Raw genomic sequence first — 21,706 nt, 5'->3', positions numbered from 1 at the left:
GAGGCCAAGTTTGGTCAGTGTAATTAATTCCATAGGATTCAGTTTTGTTTTTTGCTCTTACAATTCACTGAAGTCATTGTAGTTATTGATTTGCTGAGGATCTGCTGATTTTCTGAGGGATGGAGAGAAGGAAGTTCAAAAAAAGGAAGGATAGATAGATAGAAGGAAGAGATGGAGGGGAGGGAAGAAGGTAAGGAAAGGAGAGGAGGAAGGACATGAAGGGAGGGAATGATGTAGGGAAGGAAGAAGGGCAGGGAGAGAAGAAGGGAGGAGGGAAGAAGGAAGAAAGGAAACAGAGAATACATACTCTACAATTATATTATTTTATTCTCACAATCCTGGGGTATAGATACTGTTATCATTCCTGTTTTACAAATAAGGAGATTGAGGCAGACAGAGACTGAGTAACCAACTCAAGGTTACACAGAAAGTAAGGGCCTGAGACCAAATTTGAACTCCAGTCTTTGTGACTCCAAGCTCAGTGCTCTATCCATTGTATCCTTCAGCTTCTGACATGTGAAACAGTGACAAAATGTGAGGTACAGAAAACATAACTGTCAGAGTGGGGCTAAATGAGAGAGGTGAGATTATTCTAAGATGAGTAAAATCTAGCTGGGTAGAAAAATGGTAAGTCTAAGAGATGGAAAGAGAACATGGGGAAATAAGTAAATCTGATGTATCTGGGAAAGCCTTCCCTACCATCTCATCTCAGTGCCTCTCATAGGCACAGAGTTACCACTGGTCTCTCCAAGGCAATGGTCAACGAAGCATACACTTTGAGAGGTTTTACCAAGCTCAGAAAGCTCTGAATTCACTTCCAAATAAAGAATGCATCTGTTGTCTGAAGACTAGCCAAGCACAATTTGTTGGTCACAACCCATAAAACAAAAGAAGACAAATTAGTCTTTAAGGCTTGCTTTATGGCCCCTTTTTTTCTTTTACCACAATTAACAGTGGCATACTGGCAAAAAAGGGGCCAAAGGAAGTTAAGAATCATTAAGTTCTTAAGCAATCTAAGAACAATCATTTACCTGTTGGTCCTCTAACTATGAAGTATTTGTCTAGTGACAAATGAGTGATATTCTATGGGAGGAATTGAATCGCATCAATATTGACATTCTCCTCATAAATGAAACCAGAAGACAAAATTGCAGCTAACTGTATGGTAGGATGACTCCCAAGTCCTCCTAGAGAGGCAAATAAAGGAGTGGGCAAAGCTGATTTCAACATGGACCAAAAGACAATAAGAAACATCATTTTATGGGACACTCAGTCCACTTCTTTTTTATTGTTCATATTTGAATGTAATTGCAGCTGTAATTACCAACATCTGTGGCAGAGGGTAAAGAAGTTAAAAAGTTAAAAAGTGACATTATTGTCCAAGAATTGACATCATTGAATATGTTGAAATAAAACTTTTTTTGGATGAAAAAATGAGAGGAAAAAGTTTGTAACTTCTCAGAACTGTTACAACTGATAAGAATATTTTCTTCAAGAAGAGCCAGTAGCTGCACAACAGTTAATATCTAACCCCAAAAACATAATAAAGGATGAAAATGCTATCTTAATGAAAAAGTTACTAACATTACAGTCATTTCTAAGCCTGCTTTGGGCAGACAACAAACTAGTTGAAAAGGTAAAAGGCCATTATCAAATTAGAAGGATAAGTATGAGATCGAAGAGAGTGGCCACAACCTGACCTATATTCAAACAATCTGTTGTCTCTAAAAGAATGAGAAGTGGATCAAGTCCAGCCATACCACTGCTGGGGTTATACCTCAAAGAGATAATAAGGGAAAAGACTTGTACAAAAAAAATTTTTTTTTTTTGTGGTGGCAAAAAATTGGAAAATGAGGGGATGTCCTTCAATTGGGGAATGACAGAACAAATTGTGGTATCTGTTAGTGATGGAATACTATTGTGCTCAAAGGAATAATGAACTGGAGGAATTCCATGTGAACTGGAAAGACCTCCAGGAATTGATGCAGAGCAAAAGGAGCAGAGCAAGAAGAACATTGTGCACAGAGACGGATACACTGTGGTATAATCAAACATAATGGATTTCTCTACTAGCAGCAATGCAATGACCCAGGACAATTCTGAGGGACTTATGAAAAAGAAAGCTACCCGAATTCAGAGAAAGAACTGTGGGAGTAGAAACACAGAAGAAAAACAACTACTTGATCACATGGGTCAATGGGGATATGATTGGGAATGTAGATTCTAAACCAGTGATGGGCAAACTATGACCTGCGGGCCAGATGCAGGGGGGGTGGGGAGTGGCATGGGGTGGAGGGGGCCCTGAAATGTTCTATCCTGCAGCAGGACATTATTCCTAATCTGACGAATACAATGAGTAGGATACAATACAATGAAACTTCGAAAGAGTTGCCTTAGAAACTGACAGATGAGCATTTCCTTTCCTTTGGCCCCTCTTTTAAGTTTGCCCATCACTGTTCTAGGGCTATGATGGTGAACCTATGGCACTGTTGCCAGAGCATGCCTGAGTGGGCTGCTCCCTTCTCCCTCCCTACACACGCCTGAGGACATTTCTCCCATTGCTCGCTCTTCTACTCAGCAGCCCAATGGAACTGCTTCCTCCCTCCCCATATCTGGGGTAAGGTGGGGGGCTCACAGGCAGGATGAGGGTTGCAGTTTGGGCAACTCGGTCTCTAAAAGGTTTGCCATCACTGCCCTAGGTGATGAAATTCCATAAATTAAATGATGGAACCACTCAAAAGAACAATGTTTATTTTTGTTTTAATTAATTAATTAATAATTATGAATTATTTTAATGTTTATTTTTCAACCCCAGGTTCAAGATACATTGTGTATTCACACTTCTAAAACTATTATTCATTGCCTGCTACGAGTTCATTTTACCTTTGTTGTTTAGTTGACACAACTGGCTAACAGCAAAAGCATTCATGGAAATGGCCTAATATGAACTAAAAGGCATAACACATTCACCCTCATAAACCAGTGGTGAAGAATTCTCCTTGCTTATTTCTTCTAATAGGAAATGGGGGGGGGGGAGAATTTTTTTCTCACTTTCAGAGGAGAAACCAAAATGTCTTGTAAGAAAAATTCCTCTAATGGATTCATAAAAGGCACAAATTTCTCTAAAGGATTCCTGAAGCATATAGGGTATTACAAATGGAGTTTTGAACTGAATTCTTGATAGGACAAGGAAGGTAGCTTAAAATAGAATCAAAGACAGAAAGGCCACACAGAGGTTAGGGTTTTGCCCCTAAAAAAATAAGTCCTTGGAATTTTGTGTTTCAAACTTTGTATTTCAAGCCCATTAGGCAAATCTCGTGTTATTGACCTTGAGTCCGTGAGGATCTCAAACTGTCTAGTCTTTAAAATTAAGACAAGCAATCTAGTGCTGCTAAAAAGCTTAAAGACAAAACATGGATAAATCCCAGTGTGCATTAGCTGTACTGCTAGGCACCAGTATTTCAGGGATGTAACATGCATACTGCTCAATGACAGCTACAATCATAATAAAGATATACAGTAAATAGAAGTACTTACGCCATTAATTATACAAATTTGTAATCAGACTTGTAAATGAAGCATACTGGAAAACTGCCTCTTGAGAGACTGATTTGAATCAGTCCAAAAATAAAACAAAGACAATTTTCCTCCAGTATCTCCCTGTAATAACTAGGATATCCACAAGAGAGACCTCTTCCTGGTAACTCTCTCCCTCCAACTTGCACTAGTAGATTGGGTCCTCTAGGAGATAACTATCTCCGTGTTCAAAGTACCCTTTGGGTCCATACTACTAAAATTATACCTCAAGGGTTCCCCACCAGTACATTCCATTTTAACTGTCATGGAGTTGACACAGTCAGCTCAAAGCAAAGGCAGTGGTGGAAATAACATAGAACAAATGGAAGTGACAACAGATTTTCCCATTAACTTGGGATACATTCTCTTATAATCTGGGGGCATTTAGGTGCCATAATAGAGTGTTGGGCCTAGAGTCAGGAAGACTTGAGCTCAAATCTGACCAGAAACTCACTGGTTATGTGATCTTAAGCAAATCTCTTGACTTGCCTCAGTTTCTTCATCTATAAAATAGAGATAGCAATAGTACCCATCCTCCAGGGATGCTGTGAGGAGCAAATGAGATAGTAATTTTAAAGCACTTACCATCGTGCTTGGCATACAGTAAGTGCTACATAAATGTTAACTGATATTAAGTTTTCACTATTCTCATACCAGGTGCTGCCATATTACTAAGGTTGCTACCACTATTCTCCCACTACTCAGTTCTTGCTCTCTTCAGTTACACTAATTATCCTGCCTTGGACATAGTAAGTCCTTAATAAATACTTGCTAATCTGAATAGTGTACCATGCTGATCATCTAGGTATTTTTCAATGATGAGTTCTATTTCCTTTATGTTTGCCAGATCTAAACATTAGAGGTGGAAGAGGAAAAACGTTCACAGTAACTTCTATGTTACAAGCTCATGGCCACCACCAGTTGTCCTGAGGCTCCTGAAGGTTGGAAAGGAAATGAGAAAAGGGGAAACTCAGAGGAATTTCTGACACTGATAACATATTTGAACTGTTGCAAAAATGACTCCAGAAGTGGCTGTGAATTATTTTGGGGTTCCTTGGAGATAAATGTTTTGCATGGAATAGTAATCACTGGACCACTGAAGCATAATCAGGTTTTTTATTACCTTGGAAAAACAACATCTAGTCATTCTGCATGAGGTTATGTGTCAGTTTCCAGATCTAGCCAAGAGCCAAGTTACAACCATATTTAAAGTCCTATTCTGTGTCACAATGGCAAAAACAAATCTGTTCCTGTACTTCAGGGGCTTATATTCTAATACGTTAACAACTAAAAGAGTATTTAAAAGCAAATTTACAACAAAGGTCCTCTACCGACTCTAGACAAGTTTTTCTGGAGTAGGATAAAGGAAGACCATATATCACTGACAATCAAAACAAAATCTAAGTTTGATTAGTTTTATTTAAAATTCTTTCTCAGTTAGCCCAGTATCTGTATAGATGTCATTGTATATGATGTAAAGAACATTTCAGGTAAAGAAAATATAATTTTGATGCCATTAAAGATGCTGAATAAGCCTCTTGAAGAGAGCAGGAAAAAAAGCAGAAAAATTCTGCTTTTAACTCTAGATCTGGAACTTCATGTCAGACACCTTTTACCTTATCTAACATTAATAGGCAATTAAAAGGCAATCACTACAAGTCATCTTTCATTGGAGAGCTTCAAATTCTATGCATTTTCCATAACGCCCCCCTCAAAAACTAGAGTTTAATGGAATAGGAACTCATGTGGCAACTACAGGAATGCTAAATGTAGAGCAGCCCAAAATGGTACTTCTATTCAGATCCCTTGAATTCAAAATCTTTCAGAAAGGAGGTGACTGTGCCATGCTCACTAAGGTTCTAGTTAGCTTTTGGAATGAAAACAGGCTAGAATTTATTCATATACAACTTTTGGTATACATTCGAAAATTTTAAAGACCTAAATCCCTCGAATGGCTTAGGGAAGAGCAAACATTTCAACTTTAAGGGTTAAATTAGGAGTTTTACAAAATAAGATAAAATAAATTTTAAAAGCTGCTGCTTTTTAACAAATTTTAATATAGGAAGAGATAGATTGCCTAACTCTTAAAACTAGCTGTAACTGCCTATAATTGCCTAATATTGAGAAAAGTCCAACTAATCAATAACAACCACCCCACAAAGTTCCAACCCAATCCAAGACTGAACCTAATCTAGTGTTTTTCCTAAGATCCGCCCTGATCGAGCATGTCAAAATCTATTCTCAGCAACTCCCAACTGCCAGCACCTCACTCTGGCCCCTTTTATATCCTTTTTTTTTACCTCACCTCCTGTCTCTCTGGTTTCTACTTCATGTCACTATGGGCTGCTTCGTCCCTACACATCTCTATGGTAAAAGGACAACTAGGTCCCCTATTAAATTAACACAGGAATAAAGAATTCCCTTTTACACAACCACTATCAAGAGATACTTATCAAGATAATTGTGCCCAAGACTTCTCTTTGAAGAAAAAAAATGCTAGACACTATAAAATATATAATCTCTAATAATTTATTTAGTAGAGTTCCTTAGTATGTTATCTCCAGGCTCTTAAGTGTGTTTAGGATATATTCCTACCTCCATTCTTAGGAACACCTGAGTTCAAATAAAGCCTCAGATACTTACTAGTTGTGTGACCTTAAGCAAGTCACTTAACACTGCCTCAAATTTCAACTGCAAAAAAGGGTTAATAATAGGACCAGAGTTGTTGTAAGGTTCAAATGAGATTATCTGTAAAATGCTTGGTAGACACTATTATTATTGTGCAGCATGTCAGTCCTACCTTTACTTTTAAAACACTGCTTAGTGAATTACCCATGCAGAGACTGCCTCCAAATATCTCCCAAGCAGAGGAAGACCACAAGTCTATGAACTGTTAAATAGGGGCACAGGCATGCAAAGATTAAATAGCTTGTTACACCACTTGTTAAGGGTTGAAACAGATCTTCCTGATTCCTGACTCCCACGCAAGATCTATCTCAATGTACCGATCTATGTTGTCTACAAATTTTTTTTAAACAAAACCATTATGACTATGACTCTCATGTTTCATGGTTCAACTACCAATAATTCAGATTTCCCATCTAATCTAGGAAAACAACTATGAATTGGAAGAAAAGCATTTAATATCATGTACTTAATCAGAGCTATTAATATGCCTTCAAAATAGAACCAGTTTTCAAGTGACTTTTTCATTTTTTTTTTCAAAATATATATTACTACCAGTAATATTCCATCGGGGATATTAGTGACATTCCCCCTCCTCACGCATATAAAGGAAAAATTTAAGTAGACTTTGATTCACAGCAATTAGCTAGCCTTAGCCCGAATCCAACCACTTTTAAAAGGTTGATATTAGAATTTTTAAGATTTTAATACTTACCATGAGTTTTTAGAAATGATTATCTTGTACACCTGTAGACAGAAAGACAATAAAGTTCTTTAAATCTTAAAATCTTTTCACCTAACATTGTTGTTGTCATGTTCTGGTGTTGTCCATGGGGTTTTCTTGGCAAGAACACTGGAGCGGCTTGTCATTTCCTTCTCCAGTGGAGTAAAACAAACACAAGTGAAGTGACTTTCTCAGAGTCACACAAGTATCTGAGGCCAGATCTGAAGTAGGGTCTTCCCGATTCCAGGCCTGATGCTGTATCCATTAAGCCACAGTGCTGCCCCTTCACCTCCCATAAATGTATTGAAAAAATGTTAAGTGATATTTTCAGACATACAATTGATCAATATTAGGGTTATCTGTTGGTAACCAATTATCAGCCAGGATCTTAAAACCTAATGACTAGCAAAGTCGACATAGTAGACTTTATTTCTAGTTTTCTATTAAAGTTGTAACTGTTACAACCATTGAAGACTATTTTAATATTTGAGCTAGACATTTGACAACATAAGTACTTCTATCAAGTTTTACTTTTTGTGATATTCCCAACCAGATTTTAACAACAGGCTATATTAGTTTATGTACTTTCAGAGAGAAAAAGAATTTTCTCCAGAATTAAAATGAATTTTACATTAAATTCCACCCATACTTATTTATAGTACTGCTGAAGCTTTCTTAAGAAATTCTAAGGTGAAGCTAAGAAGACACTGAAGGACACACTATGAGTGTGATATATCTGTAACACCATTTCAGAATGGGCATCTGCCCATTATCTTCTAATTACTATGACATCTTTAATAATTACTAATTCACACTGAGTTTTTAAATAAGTTTATTAAAGAATATTCATAAGAAGGCAACAACTTTTGATTTGTCATTTAAAAAAGGTATTTTTCTTCATGCTGTATAATAAAGGTGATGTAAAACACTACAGAAATATGCTTTCTACTAGCATTCTCAGAGATAGTCTAGCACAGTGTAGTCGTATATCTGCATTGCTAGAATAAATTAAACAGTCTCTTCCTTGCTTCTCTTCACAAGTGCTGCATAGTAACAGAAAATGGCAGACAATCCATTTTTCTATTCATTCTGCAGTATTGGAGCCAGTGTCTAAAAAACAGAGCAGGATGGGGTAGAAAGTACAAATGCAATTTTTTTAGTACAGGAATTACACAGCAACTTGATTTTCATGTTTAAATATTTAACAAAGTACAAAAAACTCAACTTTCTCCAAAGAAACAGGTGATATTAAGGGAAAAAGCCTTAAGACAGTGAAAGTTTATATAATTTCTCAAAAACTTTCATTGCTAGAGGTGGATAAAATGATTTGAATGAAATCTAATGTAAACATTTCAGTGAATAGTAGTTTGGCATTTGTGAAGTTGCTTTTTTTTACATTCTCTTTTCAAAACTATACGTTATTTACATCTTTTAAGGTCACCTCAACATTTTTTTGACCACAAAAGGCTACAATTTGAGTTAAGATATAATGTTCCAGATTAGTACATATAAAGATCAACATTTAATTTTTCATTACATCTGAAAAAGTTAGTAGTCAAATAATCCACAAAACTCCTGAGTAATTTGAAGAGGGAAAGATCACTGATATGGAAAGAGTCAGTGAAGTCATTGCAAAAGCAGGGATACAGGAAAATAGCATTAGGAAACTATAAATTAGAGCATAGCAATTAAAAAGTGTAGCAAAAACTTAAGAGGTATATTGGGGGGTGCATTAAGCTGAAAAGGAAGGTTGGAATCAGACTGTGGAGGCAAAATGTTAAATTAAGGAATTGAGACTTTATAAATCAGAGGGGAATTAAAAGTTTCTGAGCAGGAGAGTGATATGACCTATTTTCCTTTCAGCCAAAAAAAACATGTCTGTTTTTTAAATGAAATTTAAATGAAATATTTATTTGAAAATAAAGTTTCATAATTCCTGTCTTTCTTTAAATGACTATGTTAATCAAAACAAACTTTTCTTGAATACTTAGGATCATTATGAATATTACTTCATTATACTGTGCTAATAGTGAGTCTTCAGGGCTTTAATCCTCTCTCTCCCTCTCCCTCTCCCCTTACTTCAGTATTTGAATCAATAATGTATACTGGTCTCAAGGCAAAAGAGCAGTAAAGGCTAGGCAATGAGAGTTAAGTAACTTGTCCAAAGTCACATAGCTAGGAAGTGTCTGAGACCAAATTTGAAAGAAGGACTTCTCATCTCTATATCTGGCTCTTAATCCACTGAGCTACTGAGTTGCTCCACTATTACCTAAGATGCTGTCTTTTTTTAAATATTTGTGTTCATTCCTTTGCTAACAGCTATCACACCTTGAGCTCAGTATATCTCTAAGTAACCTGTCCTAATTTTGCTGTTTCTAAGTTGAAAAGCATATTCTTATTTCTGTGAGAAATGTGTCTAATATCAACAAGATTCTAGATGATAGGAAGAGAAAGAAAACTATGAATAAAGTACACAATCTTTAGTACATGGGAGGAGGGCCTTATGCTCTGATTTTTGGATATTTTCAAAGGATTTGAAGTTGTTGGACAAGTTACTTTTTTTAGAAAATGAGATGTTATTCTATTTGTCCATACTGTGAAATAATTTTTGTTGTAATAGACTATGACAATGAAATTATTCTACAAGTTAGCAAAACAAGAGAAACTTGATGAAGGCAAGAGTTATGAGGCCAATTCTGACACATGAGCCTATATTTTTAAAAAGTCCTCTCTATAAATTTAGAAATTATCTGATGTATTTGATAGATATCTCTGATCTATCAAATTATATATATATATATGCCAGGCACACACAGATACCAGGCAAGGCACTAAGGCTACAAAAACAAAAATGAAATATTCTCTGCCTCAAAAAGTCTATGTTCTAATGAAGTACCTAAATATGTCACCAAATAACTCAAAGAACAAAAAATAAACATTGAAAGAACATGAATGTTTTCTTGAATGCTGCTGAGGTCAGAAAGACCTAACATTAGGAGGCAATCTGTTCTTTGAAGACTGTGAACTTTATTCCTCTCTTCCTTTTGCTATTCAATAATGTACTTACAGGAAGGTCACAGTCTTTGCTATAAAATTATGAGTCACATTTTAGCTCTTCTATCTCTACCCAAAAGATTCAGACAAATAAAAATAAATATGGAGTATAGCATAAGAAAACTGACTAATGGGAGAATGCAAAACATTGCAACTTATCAAACAACTTCACTGTCCTAAGATTTCTTACATTAAGTTTACTATTGGGAGTAAATCTATAATTAATTAAATATTTTTGATTATATAGAGAATTGTAAAATAAAATAGTAATTACTTGTTTCTAACCAACTATTATGCATTTTCTCTTTCCTGATTTATGGACTACCTGGCTATTAACCATTTATAAAAAGGAAACTATATTTGTAATTCAATAGTTTTCTGTTCCACAGAAAGATGTTAAGTATAGTCAACCCTGAAAAACATATTTTCATATGGAAAAATAAGTAACAAAAAAGATAAAAGAACATTAAGTGACTGGAACTGAAATATAAAACAGAATTCAGTGATAATAATGTGGTTCATGTAAAAAATACACACCTAAAGTAGATATGAAGAATATTTGGTGAAGAATGGCATAGATATTTACAACATGGACTAAACAGACAGAAAGCTCAATTATAGTGAAGACTAGACCCTCCATCTCTGAACACTTGAAAACACTATCTGTTCATTATTTTCTTCTACTCTTTTCGGGACAGATAACTGCCACAATGTGTGGAACAAAGGAAAAGCTGGATTTTATAGAGCAATAATGTGTTCTAACTATATGTATATAAATATGGCAATGATAAGCTATTCACTACTAATAAAATACGAAAGTTTATTTAAAGACAGCTGAACACTTACTTTTACCATCACAGGCGACAATTTTCACTTTATCCACTTTAATAAGCTCTGTCACCTCTCTGAATTCAACATCATTCAATACAAAAGTCCATACATTATCGCAGAATCTGTACGTATTTAGAGAGCCCTTTAAAAGAAAACATTTACATTCACCATAAAAGATTCACCTTCCTTTGACGAAGGCCATTTAGAAGACATCAACAAAGGAGTTGGTGTTTGATTAGTTAAAAATAAGGTTACTCATCACCCCCTCAACCCAGAATCTAGCTTGTACAATACTGAAGTGTGGCTTATAACTGTGTATAATCACAAAGACAATATATGTATATAAATTTTTTTTCCCTTTCAAATAAATCTTTCCCTAGGGGACAGTTTATATTCAGACCAATAGGATTCTTAAAATATAAATGTAAGTCATCTTTTACAAATGAAACATTAACCTTGCACATTTAATATGTGGTACTTAAAAAAAATTCAGATAAAAGTATACTGAACAATGTTAAATTGTTCTGATACCTAGTCCTCAAGTGCAAGAATTTAAACATTTTCTAGTTTGCAGACAATGTTAGAAAAGCATAAGACTCAGCCAACCACTGATCTGATTTACTCATCCTACCTGTTTCCATTCTGACTGATCCATCATATTTCATGATGTAGAGGTAGGGAAGACATTGGTACTTGGGGATTTAGCAAATTAGGGGTAGAGAAGAGGCAGGAAAATAAATCAGAATTTCCTTCAGTCTTATAATCTCTTTTGTGATTGTTCTAAATTGGGTTGACTTTTTTGAGCCAAAAGTTTAAGAGCCCAACTAGAAGGATCTTTAACTTATTTTAGTTATCAACGGCACATCTTTGGTAATAGAATTGTGAAAAGCAAATGGGGTATTTTGAATAAACAGTTCCTTACAATTCTATTTTCTATAAAGGAATCTATACCTATATAAAAACTTGAGACTCAATGCAGGGTGGAATGGAGGGAAAGAACAGAAATATAGTAAGAATATTTCCTAGTAATTTAATTGTTAGAAATAAAACAAAAGATTGTGTCACTTACTAAAAGTTGCCAGGACATGAATTCAAGGACATGAAATAATAGAATCACAAAGTTCCAAAATACAAAGTAAAAACACTTATGAAAAGCATATTGGACTTAAATGTGCATCTTGAATGCCCTCATGTGGCTGAAATGTATACAGTTCACCTAAACACTTAAGGGTGTCTCAGTTTACACCCAAGAAAACTATAGCTTTAATTGTGTGCACCTGGCTCTGCAAAGAGGGAGGGATGGAATTGGTTTTGATAGAGATAATAAACTAATCTGAATGTGGTATGTCAGATCAAAATGCACCTGACACAATGCCTTGCAGAGAGGCAGGTTATTAAAGAGGCAATTATTGCTTTTATAATGTCTCACACACATTGCAATTAATTTCATCATTATATATATTTAATATTTAAAGGATTAAACTGGACAATTTTTGAAGCATAGTGTTAATATGTGAAAACAACCATACCTTTCATTTAACTTGACAAATTTTCATTTTTCATTCCTGTGACTGAAATAAATTCTCATAATGTATTTTCCAGGGAAAATTTAACATTCACTGGTTCCAATTTCTAAGGCAGCTGGCATAATCGTAATACAAGAAACATTTTTAAATGTTTTGTGATTTTTAGTACTAATTTGTACATACTCACAATTCTTCCCTTTTTAAATGTCCTAATAAATACAAGTTATACTTAATTTGAACATTAAGTACTTCTTAACATATAATTTTAATGGATAATTTTTGAAGCACTTAATAAGCAAAAACAATCATCCCCTTAATTTTATCTACTAACAAAAATTTCACAAGACAGTGAAGTGGTTTTGTTCAAAGGCAGGACACTAAAGTATTGTTCTCTCTTCAATTTTTTTTTTTTACTTAAAAAAAAACCCAACAGTTCATTTCCAGGAACTTGGTATAAAGATTTCGCCTTGGAGTATCTACTTTCAGCAGATTGTGACATCTAAATTATGGAAAATGGAGTTTAAGAGGAATATTTCCCCTCTTCAAACAGTCAAATGATTCCAAAAATTAAAGGCATTTTTTTTCGGGTGGAATGGCCTTGAACATTCATCAAAAGTATTGCATCAGAAAAGCTATGCTTAAATATAACCAATATGCTAGGTATTAAAGTGGAATTTTAACAACGATGACTGAAGTTACTGAAATTATCACCTATACACTACTGACACCTCTAACTCTCCCTACCAGAGGTGACACAAAGGCATGTCTGTAAATAGGTTAAATTCAAAATCAGTCAAGTTTTATGGCCAAAAAGATATAATCATTTTAAATTTGCCTTTTTGAAATTGTGAAGCCATTAGGACAGAATGAGAGGCAATGTAGTATAAGAAGAGTGGGAACCCAGGAAGACACAAGTTCAAACCTCTGTGATACTTATTGCCTGAGTGACCACAGGTTAATGATAATCTTTCTGAGCCTCAGTTTTATCACATATATATGTACAAATACATATATACACATAAACGGAATTCATGATACCTGTGGTATTTAAGGTCATACTGGCTTGCTGTGAGACTCAAATGGTCAAGTACTTCGGGGTCTCTTAAAGTGCCATATCAATATTAACTATAAGGTAGATAATATTTTGTTTCATTTTTTTCTGTGATCTAGTCAGCCAGTCATGAGGAATATTTATAAGGACTTAATAATCTCTCTGGACTTTAGATAACATCCTAAGACTTATTAACAACTCCTTGTGATATGGCCACATTGAAGAAAATAAAGATACTTGCTATAATGACACAATTACATTCCATTACATTTAGCTTTTAGGATACCACTCACATGGAAAGTGGCATGCTTTTATCACCAACAAATATTTACTGAATATATTTTTGTGTAGGTCACTGTGCTTAGGCACTTTTTCATTCACTAGGTTGGGAAATGGCATATTATTTGCCCTTAAAAGGCAAAATCATAATTTAGACAATTAGGTAAAATACAGAAAAAGAATACTTAAACAAATCCAATAGAAAAGCAAATTCTATAAAATCACATCAGCATTATCTATCAATACTATATAATATATTGCTTTGACAATATTATCTAACAAAGTGAAAAAAAACATTTCCATATATGGTATTCATTTTGAAACTAGAGTCAAAATGAATTTGGATCATCTCTATTCAACTGTAGGAAATTCATAATTTTAACATATTAACACAGTTTAAAAAAATGAGATATGATTAAACTGATTAAAGAGGGCCACCAGTACCATCTGTTTGGGCCTCACAAGTTAAATGAATAAAGGAGCCAGAAAACAATGCCACATGATGACAATTGGCTTTCTTGTTCTACAAAGTGTGGATATCTGAGACAACTTTTTTTTTTTAAATTGAACACTTAGTAGCTTTGATTCCACAGCCATTCAAAGGTTTCTAGGCAAATAGTAACTTGGTTACAAAAAGACAATATGGCCCCACCATACATACAGAATAAGGCCTAAAAGAACTGTGCCTATAAAGGATGAGCCTATTAAGCAAGCTCTTCTAAAAATTAACAATAACCAGAAATGTTTGTCGGTGTTACACAAGTTTTTAAAATGTTATACAGCCATAATTCTGTCCTTACTCTGGAGAGATGTGTGTAAAGGCCTTAAAAATACTCTGTGTAATAATGCGCAAGAGTCTAGGTTTAGATAAGTATCCTTACCCTGAAATTGACTCTGTTCCTGACTCGCTGAGCCAATGCTGAATTTATAGCCTTGTCAAACTGAAGTAGGACTTGAAGGGCAAGCTGGGGGGTGATCTGTTGAGACTGAGTAAAAAGGCCACAATTCATTTCCTTCATTATGGATTCCAAATAAATCAAAGTATAGGAATTAATGCTCAAGGCTTATATATGAAGTAAGTCAAAATTCTACTACAATGACAGCCTCCCACACTGTCCCTCCTGACCACCAACCCAAGTGCATCAAAGTTTCTCATTTCATGATAATAGGATTAAGTAAAAAGTGAAATGTGAAAATAGTTATGCAGTATCTTCTGGTAAAATATAGACATTTAGATTGAACTCTCAATTTGAGAAGAAAATATACAAGGTTTTATAAATATAAAAATTTTCCCTTGTGCTCCTTTCCTCAAATTTTTTCTACATTCATGTGACATAAATTACCCAACTATTACATTTATTTTTAACATTGCTATATACATGTTATATACTGGGAATCAATCAAAAAGCATTTAAGTGGGCAGCTGGGTAGCTCAGTGGAGTGAGAGTCAGGCCTAGAGACAGGAGGTCCTAGGTTCAAACCCGGCCTCAGCCACTTCCCAGCTGTGTGACCCTGGGCAAGTCACTTGACCCCCATTGCCCACCCTTGCCAATCTTCCACCTATGAGACAATACACCGAAGTACAAGGGTTAAAAAAAAAAAAAGCATTTAAGTGTTTATGTTAGATGCTTAAGATACAAAGACAAAAAAAAAAAAAGTTTCTGCCCTCAAGGAGCTTACATTCTATTAGGAAAGACAAGAAGTTATATATTTTCTAAAGAGTAATTCTGAGGGGAAAGACATCAGTAGTTGGAGAAGAGCAGGAAAGACTGAAGGGGGAGCTTGAGCAGTTTTGAAGAAACCGGAGATTTTAAAAGGTGGAGATGAAGAGGAGTACACTTTAACCAAAGATGACAAGTCAGTGGAAAAATGTGTAGATGGGAGATGGAATGGCATGTAGGAGAAAACAAGTTAACATGACTTGCAAACTGACTGCAATTTGAAAAATTGACCAAAAAAAGGAGAGTGATCTATGACAAAATTGGAGACACAGATAAGGGTCAAGGTGTGAAGGGATTTAATATTAAAGAGGCATTCATATTTGATCCTACAAGTAATAGTTTATGGGGAGTTAGTGGAGTCACATGATCAGACTTACACTTTAGGAAAATCAAATTAGCAGCTATGTGGAGAATATATTAGAGGGGAAGATGTGATACACTGAAAGGGGAACTGATCTAGGGTAAGAGGGCCTAGATTAAAATCTTATTTCTAATACTTCCTACCTGTAGGAATTTGAGCATATCACTTCCCTCAGTCTCAAATTTCCTCAACTATAAAAGAAGAGGGAGTGGAGTGGGGGAAGGAGATTTTGAACTAGATGGCCCTAGAGTCCCTTATGATTCTAGATTTATGATATTGACTGAATAGTAGTTTACCGCAACAGTACAGGTCAGATAAGGTCCTGAACCAGAGTGATGTTTGTATCAGTAGAAAGAAGGAGACTGAAAATTGTGAAGGAAGAAGATTCATAATTGAATCAATATGTGGGGTGGGGAAATGAGATGACAATTACCATGGGGTTGAGCAGCTCAGTGACTAGAATGATGGTGGTGAAAATATGGAAATAGGTCAGTTCTCATAAGAAGTCAGTGTAAAAGTAAAAGTAGTGAGTTTAGTTTTGTACATGTTAACTTTTAAATATGGGCCATCTAGTTTGAAATGTCCAATCAGCAACTGGTGATGTAAGACTGGAGCTTATGAGAGAGAGAGCAGGGCTGGAAATCACCTAGAGTTGTCTACACAGTGATGATAATTAAATTCTTAAGAGGTGCTAAAGTCACCAAGTGAGGGAATTAAAATATCCAGGTTCTGGTCTTCTGCCTGACACTAGGTAGTTTAGATAAGACTAACTGACCTCTTTGGTCCTTAGTTTGTTAATCTATAAGAGGACTGGACTGTGGTAATTAAGTAATATTGCTAACTCTGATTCTAGGACAGTAATTCTAAATTCATATCACTTTAAGGATATACAACTTGGGGACACTCAGATTCATTTAATACAAAGTTATTTTGCCATTCCTTTAAATGAAAAAATTTCCTAGGCAAACTGTATGGCTAGTAAAGGAGGTGTGTTAATTTTTTTTTTTTTTAACCCTTACCTTCTGTATTGGTTCCAAGGCAGAAGAGTGGTAAGGGCTAGGCTATGGGGGTCAAGTGACTTGCCCAGGGTCACACAGCTAGGAAGTGTCTGAAGCCAGATTTGAACCTAGGACCTTCCATCTCTAGGCCTGGCTCTCAACCCACTGAGTCACTCAGCTGCCCCTGAGGTGTGTTAATCTTGTAATGAAAACACAAGATAACAGATAGATGCCCCTCGGGCTGCAACTGGTACCCAGAGAATATTAAAAGGCTTCACAGGAAGAACTCTATACATGAGGTCAATCAATTCTCTTTGCAGGATTTTGGAGGGACAAAAATTGCACAGGATAGAAAGGCATGAATGGGTTAGCACCAGAATAGCTAGATGGAAAACCCACATCAATGAGATAAAAGATTGAAGCTACTGACTTGCTAGATAAAGCTGTGCCAAGTTCTATGATATGAGATGATGTAAAAATATCTAAATATACGGTTTTGAAATTTGTTTCTCACCTGTATAAGCTCATCTAGGCTTTCCTGAAGGCTATTTCCCAAAGTGGTATTTCTATATAACTGATATGCCATGGCTTAAGAAGAAGAATTCAATTTTTCTTATCATCCAGCTGTGAAACTGCCCACAGATTTCAGGTTTTCATGGATATCCTAAAGAACATAAAAATTAACATTAAGTATAAAGAATATAAGACATGTAACAGTAAACTGGCAAAGCTTAGTAAATTAGAAACAAGCATCAGATCATGAAGCTATGATACCGAGTGTCTCTGATATATGCAGGGTTCTTTTTCTTTCTTTTTTTTTTTTTAAACCTTTATCTTCCATCTTAGAATCAATACTGTGTATGGGTTCCAAGGCAGAAGGGCTAGGCAATGAGGGTTAAGTGACTTGTCTAGGGTCACACTGCTAGGAAATGTCTGAGGTCAGATTTGAACCTGTCTCTTGGCCTGGCTCTCAATTCACTGAGCCACCTAGCTACCCCTGACATATGCAGTTTTAAAAATGTTTTGTTTTTTTTGAGACTAGTTTCCTTTTTGCCCAGGCTGGAAAATCTATGGCCTCTCACCAACCAATCCTATTGCTGTTCAGCATGGAAACTTTGACCTGGCCTGGTTTGCTCCTCCTTAGGCAGCCCAGTCCAATTCCCACTCCCCAATATTAGTACCCGACTTCATATGGACATTGGAGCATCTTTAGCCTTATTGGAGCTCAGAACTCCCAAGCTCATGCAATCTACTAGCTTCAGCCTCCCATTAGGTATTCACCCTTTTATGCCCATTATGACATGTCAAGGATTCTCCACACCAATGAAATTATAGGTCAGTTGAAAAAAAAATTGAAAAGAACAAAACACCACCAATAATAAACAGCCTACATTTCAATAAATATTTAAGTATTAACTATATCCAAGGCACTAAGAATACAAAAACCTTATGCTTTGGAGAGAGAGGATAGCTTAGTATTGCTGAAATGTATGTTATTGAGTTTTGGTGGGGGTTTTTAAAGCATTTGATCACAAATTTTGAGCTGGAAGGGACCTTAGATGTCAGGTTAATCTAACTCAGTGAATATAACTCATCCAAGCTCACACAAGTAATAAATGAAGTTTTCAAATTCAAATCTCCTGATTCTATGTCCAGTTCTTTTTCCATTTCACCATACTGTATTCTGCTTGAAATCTTAAACTAATGGAAGTCTGAGAGCCAAAGTCAAGCAAATTGTAGGTACTCTAATGCCTACAAAATTAATGCTGCCTGGAAAATTTAATTGAGATAAATAAAAATGATGGTTTTACAAGCTACGAGTCATTTCTGAAGAGCATGTAGGCCCATATCTGGAAACTATTCTAGCAAATGAGATATATTATGGGGTAGGGGTGGAAGGAGGGTGCTAAGGTAGCCTGGAAGAGTTTATGGGATTACAGAAGACCTGAGAAACCAGGATTTTCCAAATGGGAAGGGTTAGGGTACAAAACATAATTCAAATGGAATAAGTCTATGTCAGGTACTTTGCTATACACCTTGCAAATAGTAACACATATGATTCTCACAACTACCTTGGGAAGTAATTGCCATCATTATCTTCAATTTTTACAGCTGAGGAAACTGAGTATGAGAAACATTAAGTAATGTGGCCAGGCTCTCAGTTAGGAAGCATCTGAGGATAGATTTCAGCTCATCTTCCTGACTCCAGGTCCAGTGCTCATCCACTGTATCACCTAGAGCTGCCTTTGACTTTAAGCCAGATACTAAATTTACTGGGGAAGAAGACCATAGGAGAATAGTAGCATAAAAAAAAGACTATGCCAACTTTTCTCCTAGTAATAAGTATATGAAGTGTGAAAGAAGCTCTACTTTGCCTAGGAAAGGGAAAATATAGTATCTTCAGGGGAAAGTTGACTCTCAGTAAATGCCACAAGATAAAAGCAATCCAAAATGAAATGGAATGTTAAAAATAGAGTAAGGTTCCAGAAGGCATAATAGAAAGAATGAACAATAGAAGACAGGGAGGGAAAGGTTAGGTCTAAGTTGTAATATATAGATGAAGAGGGGGAGGGGAGGGAGAAGAGGGAAGAGAGTGCTAAGTGTCATTCTTGTTGATCTCTATTCTCCTTTTCCATCTGTGCTGATATTATGGATGTTCTTCATTGGGTAGATTTCCCACATCAGGTGTTAGGGTCCATCCACTTGGGTTGGGAGACATATCCAGCAAAAGAACATGACAGCCATGGCACCCTGGAGCTTAGAAGCCTGGGAGCCAGGCAAGGGAATTCCCCAGTCAAGATTTCTTAAGAGATAACTTTATTCTATGAGTTCCTGATTTATAATATTTAACCAAGGCCTAACATGGAGACATGCTCACCAAAGATGTTTGTGTCATTAAAAATGTTCAGTGCAAAGTCTAAATTGGAAGATGAAGCCCCTCTGTCTTAGAATCAATAAGAGGTAAGGGCTAGGCAATTGGGGTTAAATGATTTGCCCAGGGTCACATGGCTTAGAAGTGTCTGAGGCCAGCTTTAAATCCAAGACCTCCCATTTCCCATCTCTAAGCTTGGTTCTCTATTCATACAGCCACCAAGCTACCTCCACCTCCACATGCTCTTTGTAAATGAAATTGTGGCCATTACATCAAGTTCTGGATACAATATATAATCTCTTAAATTTTGGAGTTCCCTAAATGACATCAAAGATCTCTTAAGAACTATGCCTATTTGCTCTGGAAAAAAAAAGGGGGGGATAAAAAATGCCAATGGCCTATAGTATGACAACCCATTGAATTGGTCTATTAAGGACTCTGACAGACATTTCAGATGGAAAATGAACTGGGGCAAGAATAGAGGAGAGAAGAGAACTGGCCTGCACCTGTAAAGTTACTGTTGTTCAGTCCTTCTGTCTGACTCTTCATGATCCCATTTGGGGTTTTCTTGTCAAAGAAAGTGGTTTTCCATTTTCTTCTCCAGCTCATTTTACAAATTAAGAAATGGAAGAAAACAAGGTTAAGTGACTTGCCCAGAGTCACACAACTAATATGTGTCTGCTGGGAGAAGCTACACTATTAAAATTTCAGCTTCATCCACCTATTTGAGTGTTTTATACTCTCACAAAAATAATTTTTCAAAATGAATCTTCTTTCCATTAAAGTGTTAGCTCTATTTTGTCTCACCAAAACTTTGCATCTTCCCCGAAGTCTGGCTCAGTACCGGTTCTTAATGTCTGTTGAACTGTATCTTGGAAACTTCCTTTCTAAATTGTTCACTTAAGCCATTTGATTGGAAATAGGAAAAAAAAGTCTTGGGGATGACCCCATTCCCAGCACAAAGGAGGAAAAAGATAACAAAGACGACACCATCTTTCAAACTGCAGGGACAGAACAGTACATAAATTCTATGATTGAATCCACATCCACAAGAGAAAAATACTATGCTGGGCAAGTGAGGACGCACGGAAAATGGCAGCAGTTGGGACCCCTTTACTGTCGGGACGATGACACTCTACCAAAGTTATCGTCTATAGTTTTAAGAAAAGAGAGCCTTGGGGGGGCTCTAGGAGATGGGCCCAGCGGGACACCACACACATACGAGTGGCCAACACCTCCCGGAAAAGAGGGCACAACCCACTCACGGCAAGACGTCCCAAACCCTCCCCCTCGCTGGCCCGGGGCTAACGGGTCGGGTCAAGACTGGACGGCGGCGGCGGAGCCACTGAGCCAAGCTTGGAGAAGAAGCCGCGCCACCCCGACCGCGGGCCCCCTACAAGTGTGGAAAGAAAGTAGGGCCGCACTGTTCCTTCTTCTCTCTTAGCCCCGGCACGGACCCAGCTCCTCCAATACCTGCGGGGAAATTGCCTTCCGCCGCTGAGTGCTGAGAGCCGAAGAGGCGTAGAGACCCGGTCAGGTACCTTCGATGGTCCCCGCTGCCTTTCCGCCTCCCCAGTCACCAGAAACCCAAGCGCGCGACCCGGATGTACTCATGGACCCGCCCCTGGAGGAAGTGACGCAAACGCCCTTGGTCGTCCGGTTCCTCCGGCACCCAGGACTCGCTGTCGGCCGCGATTCCTCTGCGCTTGCGCCTTTTTGTTCTCCATGCTCCGCTCTCTGGTCCCAGAACTCGGTGCTGGTTGTGTGGAATATGACTTAATAGAAAAAGGGGAATGGCGACAAAGGAAGGAGCTACAGAGACAGCCCATTTCACTTTTCTTTTTTTAACCATTTCCTTCGTAGAATCGATATTAAGCATTGGTTCTAAATCAGCAGAATGGGAAGGGCTAGGTAATGGGTATAAGTGACTTGCCCAGGGTCATACAGCTTTAAAGTATCTAAGCCTCTGCCATCGCTTTTTTTTTTACGACTTTGAATTTTTATTTTTAAGAAAATGTTTCCATGATT

The 21,706-nt window shown here is 36.7% G+C and overlaps 1 protein-coding gene across 1 annotated transcript; it reads right to left on the bottom strand.

Moving 5' to 3' along the window:
• Window positions 1–7,800: 7,800 nt before the first annotated feature.
• Window positions 7,801–21,252, bottom strand: GTF2A2 (general transcription factor IIA subunit 2). The gene is made up of 5 exons (XM_044662445.1): window positions 21,152–21,252; window positions 17,321–17,470; window positions 14,608–14,712; window positions 10,886–11,012; window positions 7,801–8,095 (listed from the first exon to the last, which is right to left on the bottom strand). Exons 2-5 carry the CDS (start codon window positions 17,390–17,392, stop codon window positions 8,070–8,072), a joined length of 330 nt encoding a protein of 109 aa, XP_044518380.1. The 5' UTR covers window positions 17,393–17,470; window positions 21,152–21,252; the 3' UTR covers window positions 7,801–8,069.
• Window positions 21,253–21,706: the final 454 nt, after the last annotated feature.

The sequence above is a fragment of the Gracilinanus agilis genome, chromosome 2, assembly GCF_016433145.1.
Source record: "Gracilinanus agilis isolate LMUSP501 chromosome 2, AgileGrace, whole genome shotgun sequence".
Lineage (NCBI taxonomy): Eukaryota > Metazoa > Chordata > Mammalia > Didelphimorphia > Didelphidae > Gracilinanus > Gracilinanus agilis.
This window is presented reverse-complemented; position numbering and strand designations above follow the sequence as displayed.

What these genes read in the sequence shown, in the direction of transcription:
- GTF2A2 (XM_044662445.1), bottom strand. Translation starts at nt 17,392, where the DNA reads ATGGCATATCAGTTATATAGAAATACCACTTTGGGAAATAGCCTTCAG. An exon ending in GGAACAGAGTCAATTTCAGG is followed by an intron (nt 11,013 to 14,607) that starts GTAAGGATACTT and finishes TTTCTTTTAAAG; the next exon opens with GGCTCTCTAAATACGTACAG. An exon ending in TGTCGCCTGTGATGGTAAAA is followed by an intron (nt 8,096 to 10,885) that starts GTAAGTGTTCAG and finishes TCTGTTTTTTAG; the next exon opens with ACACTGGCTCCAATACTGCA.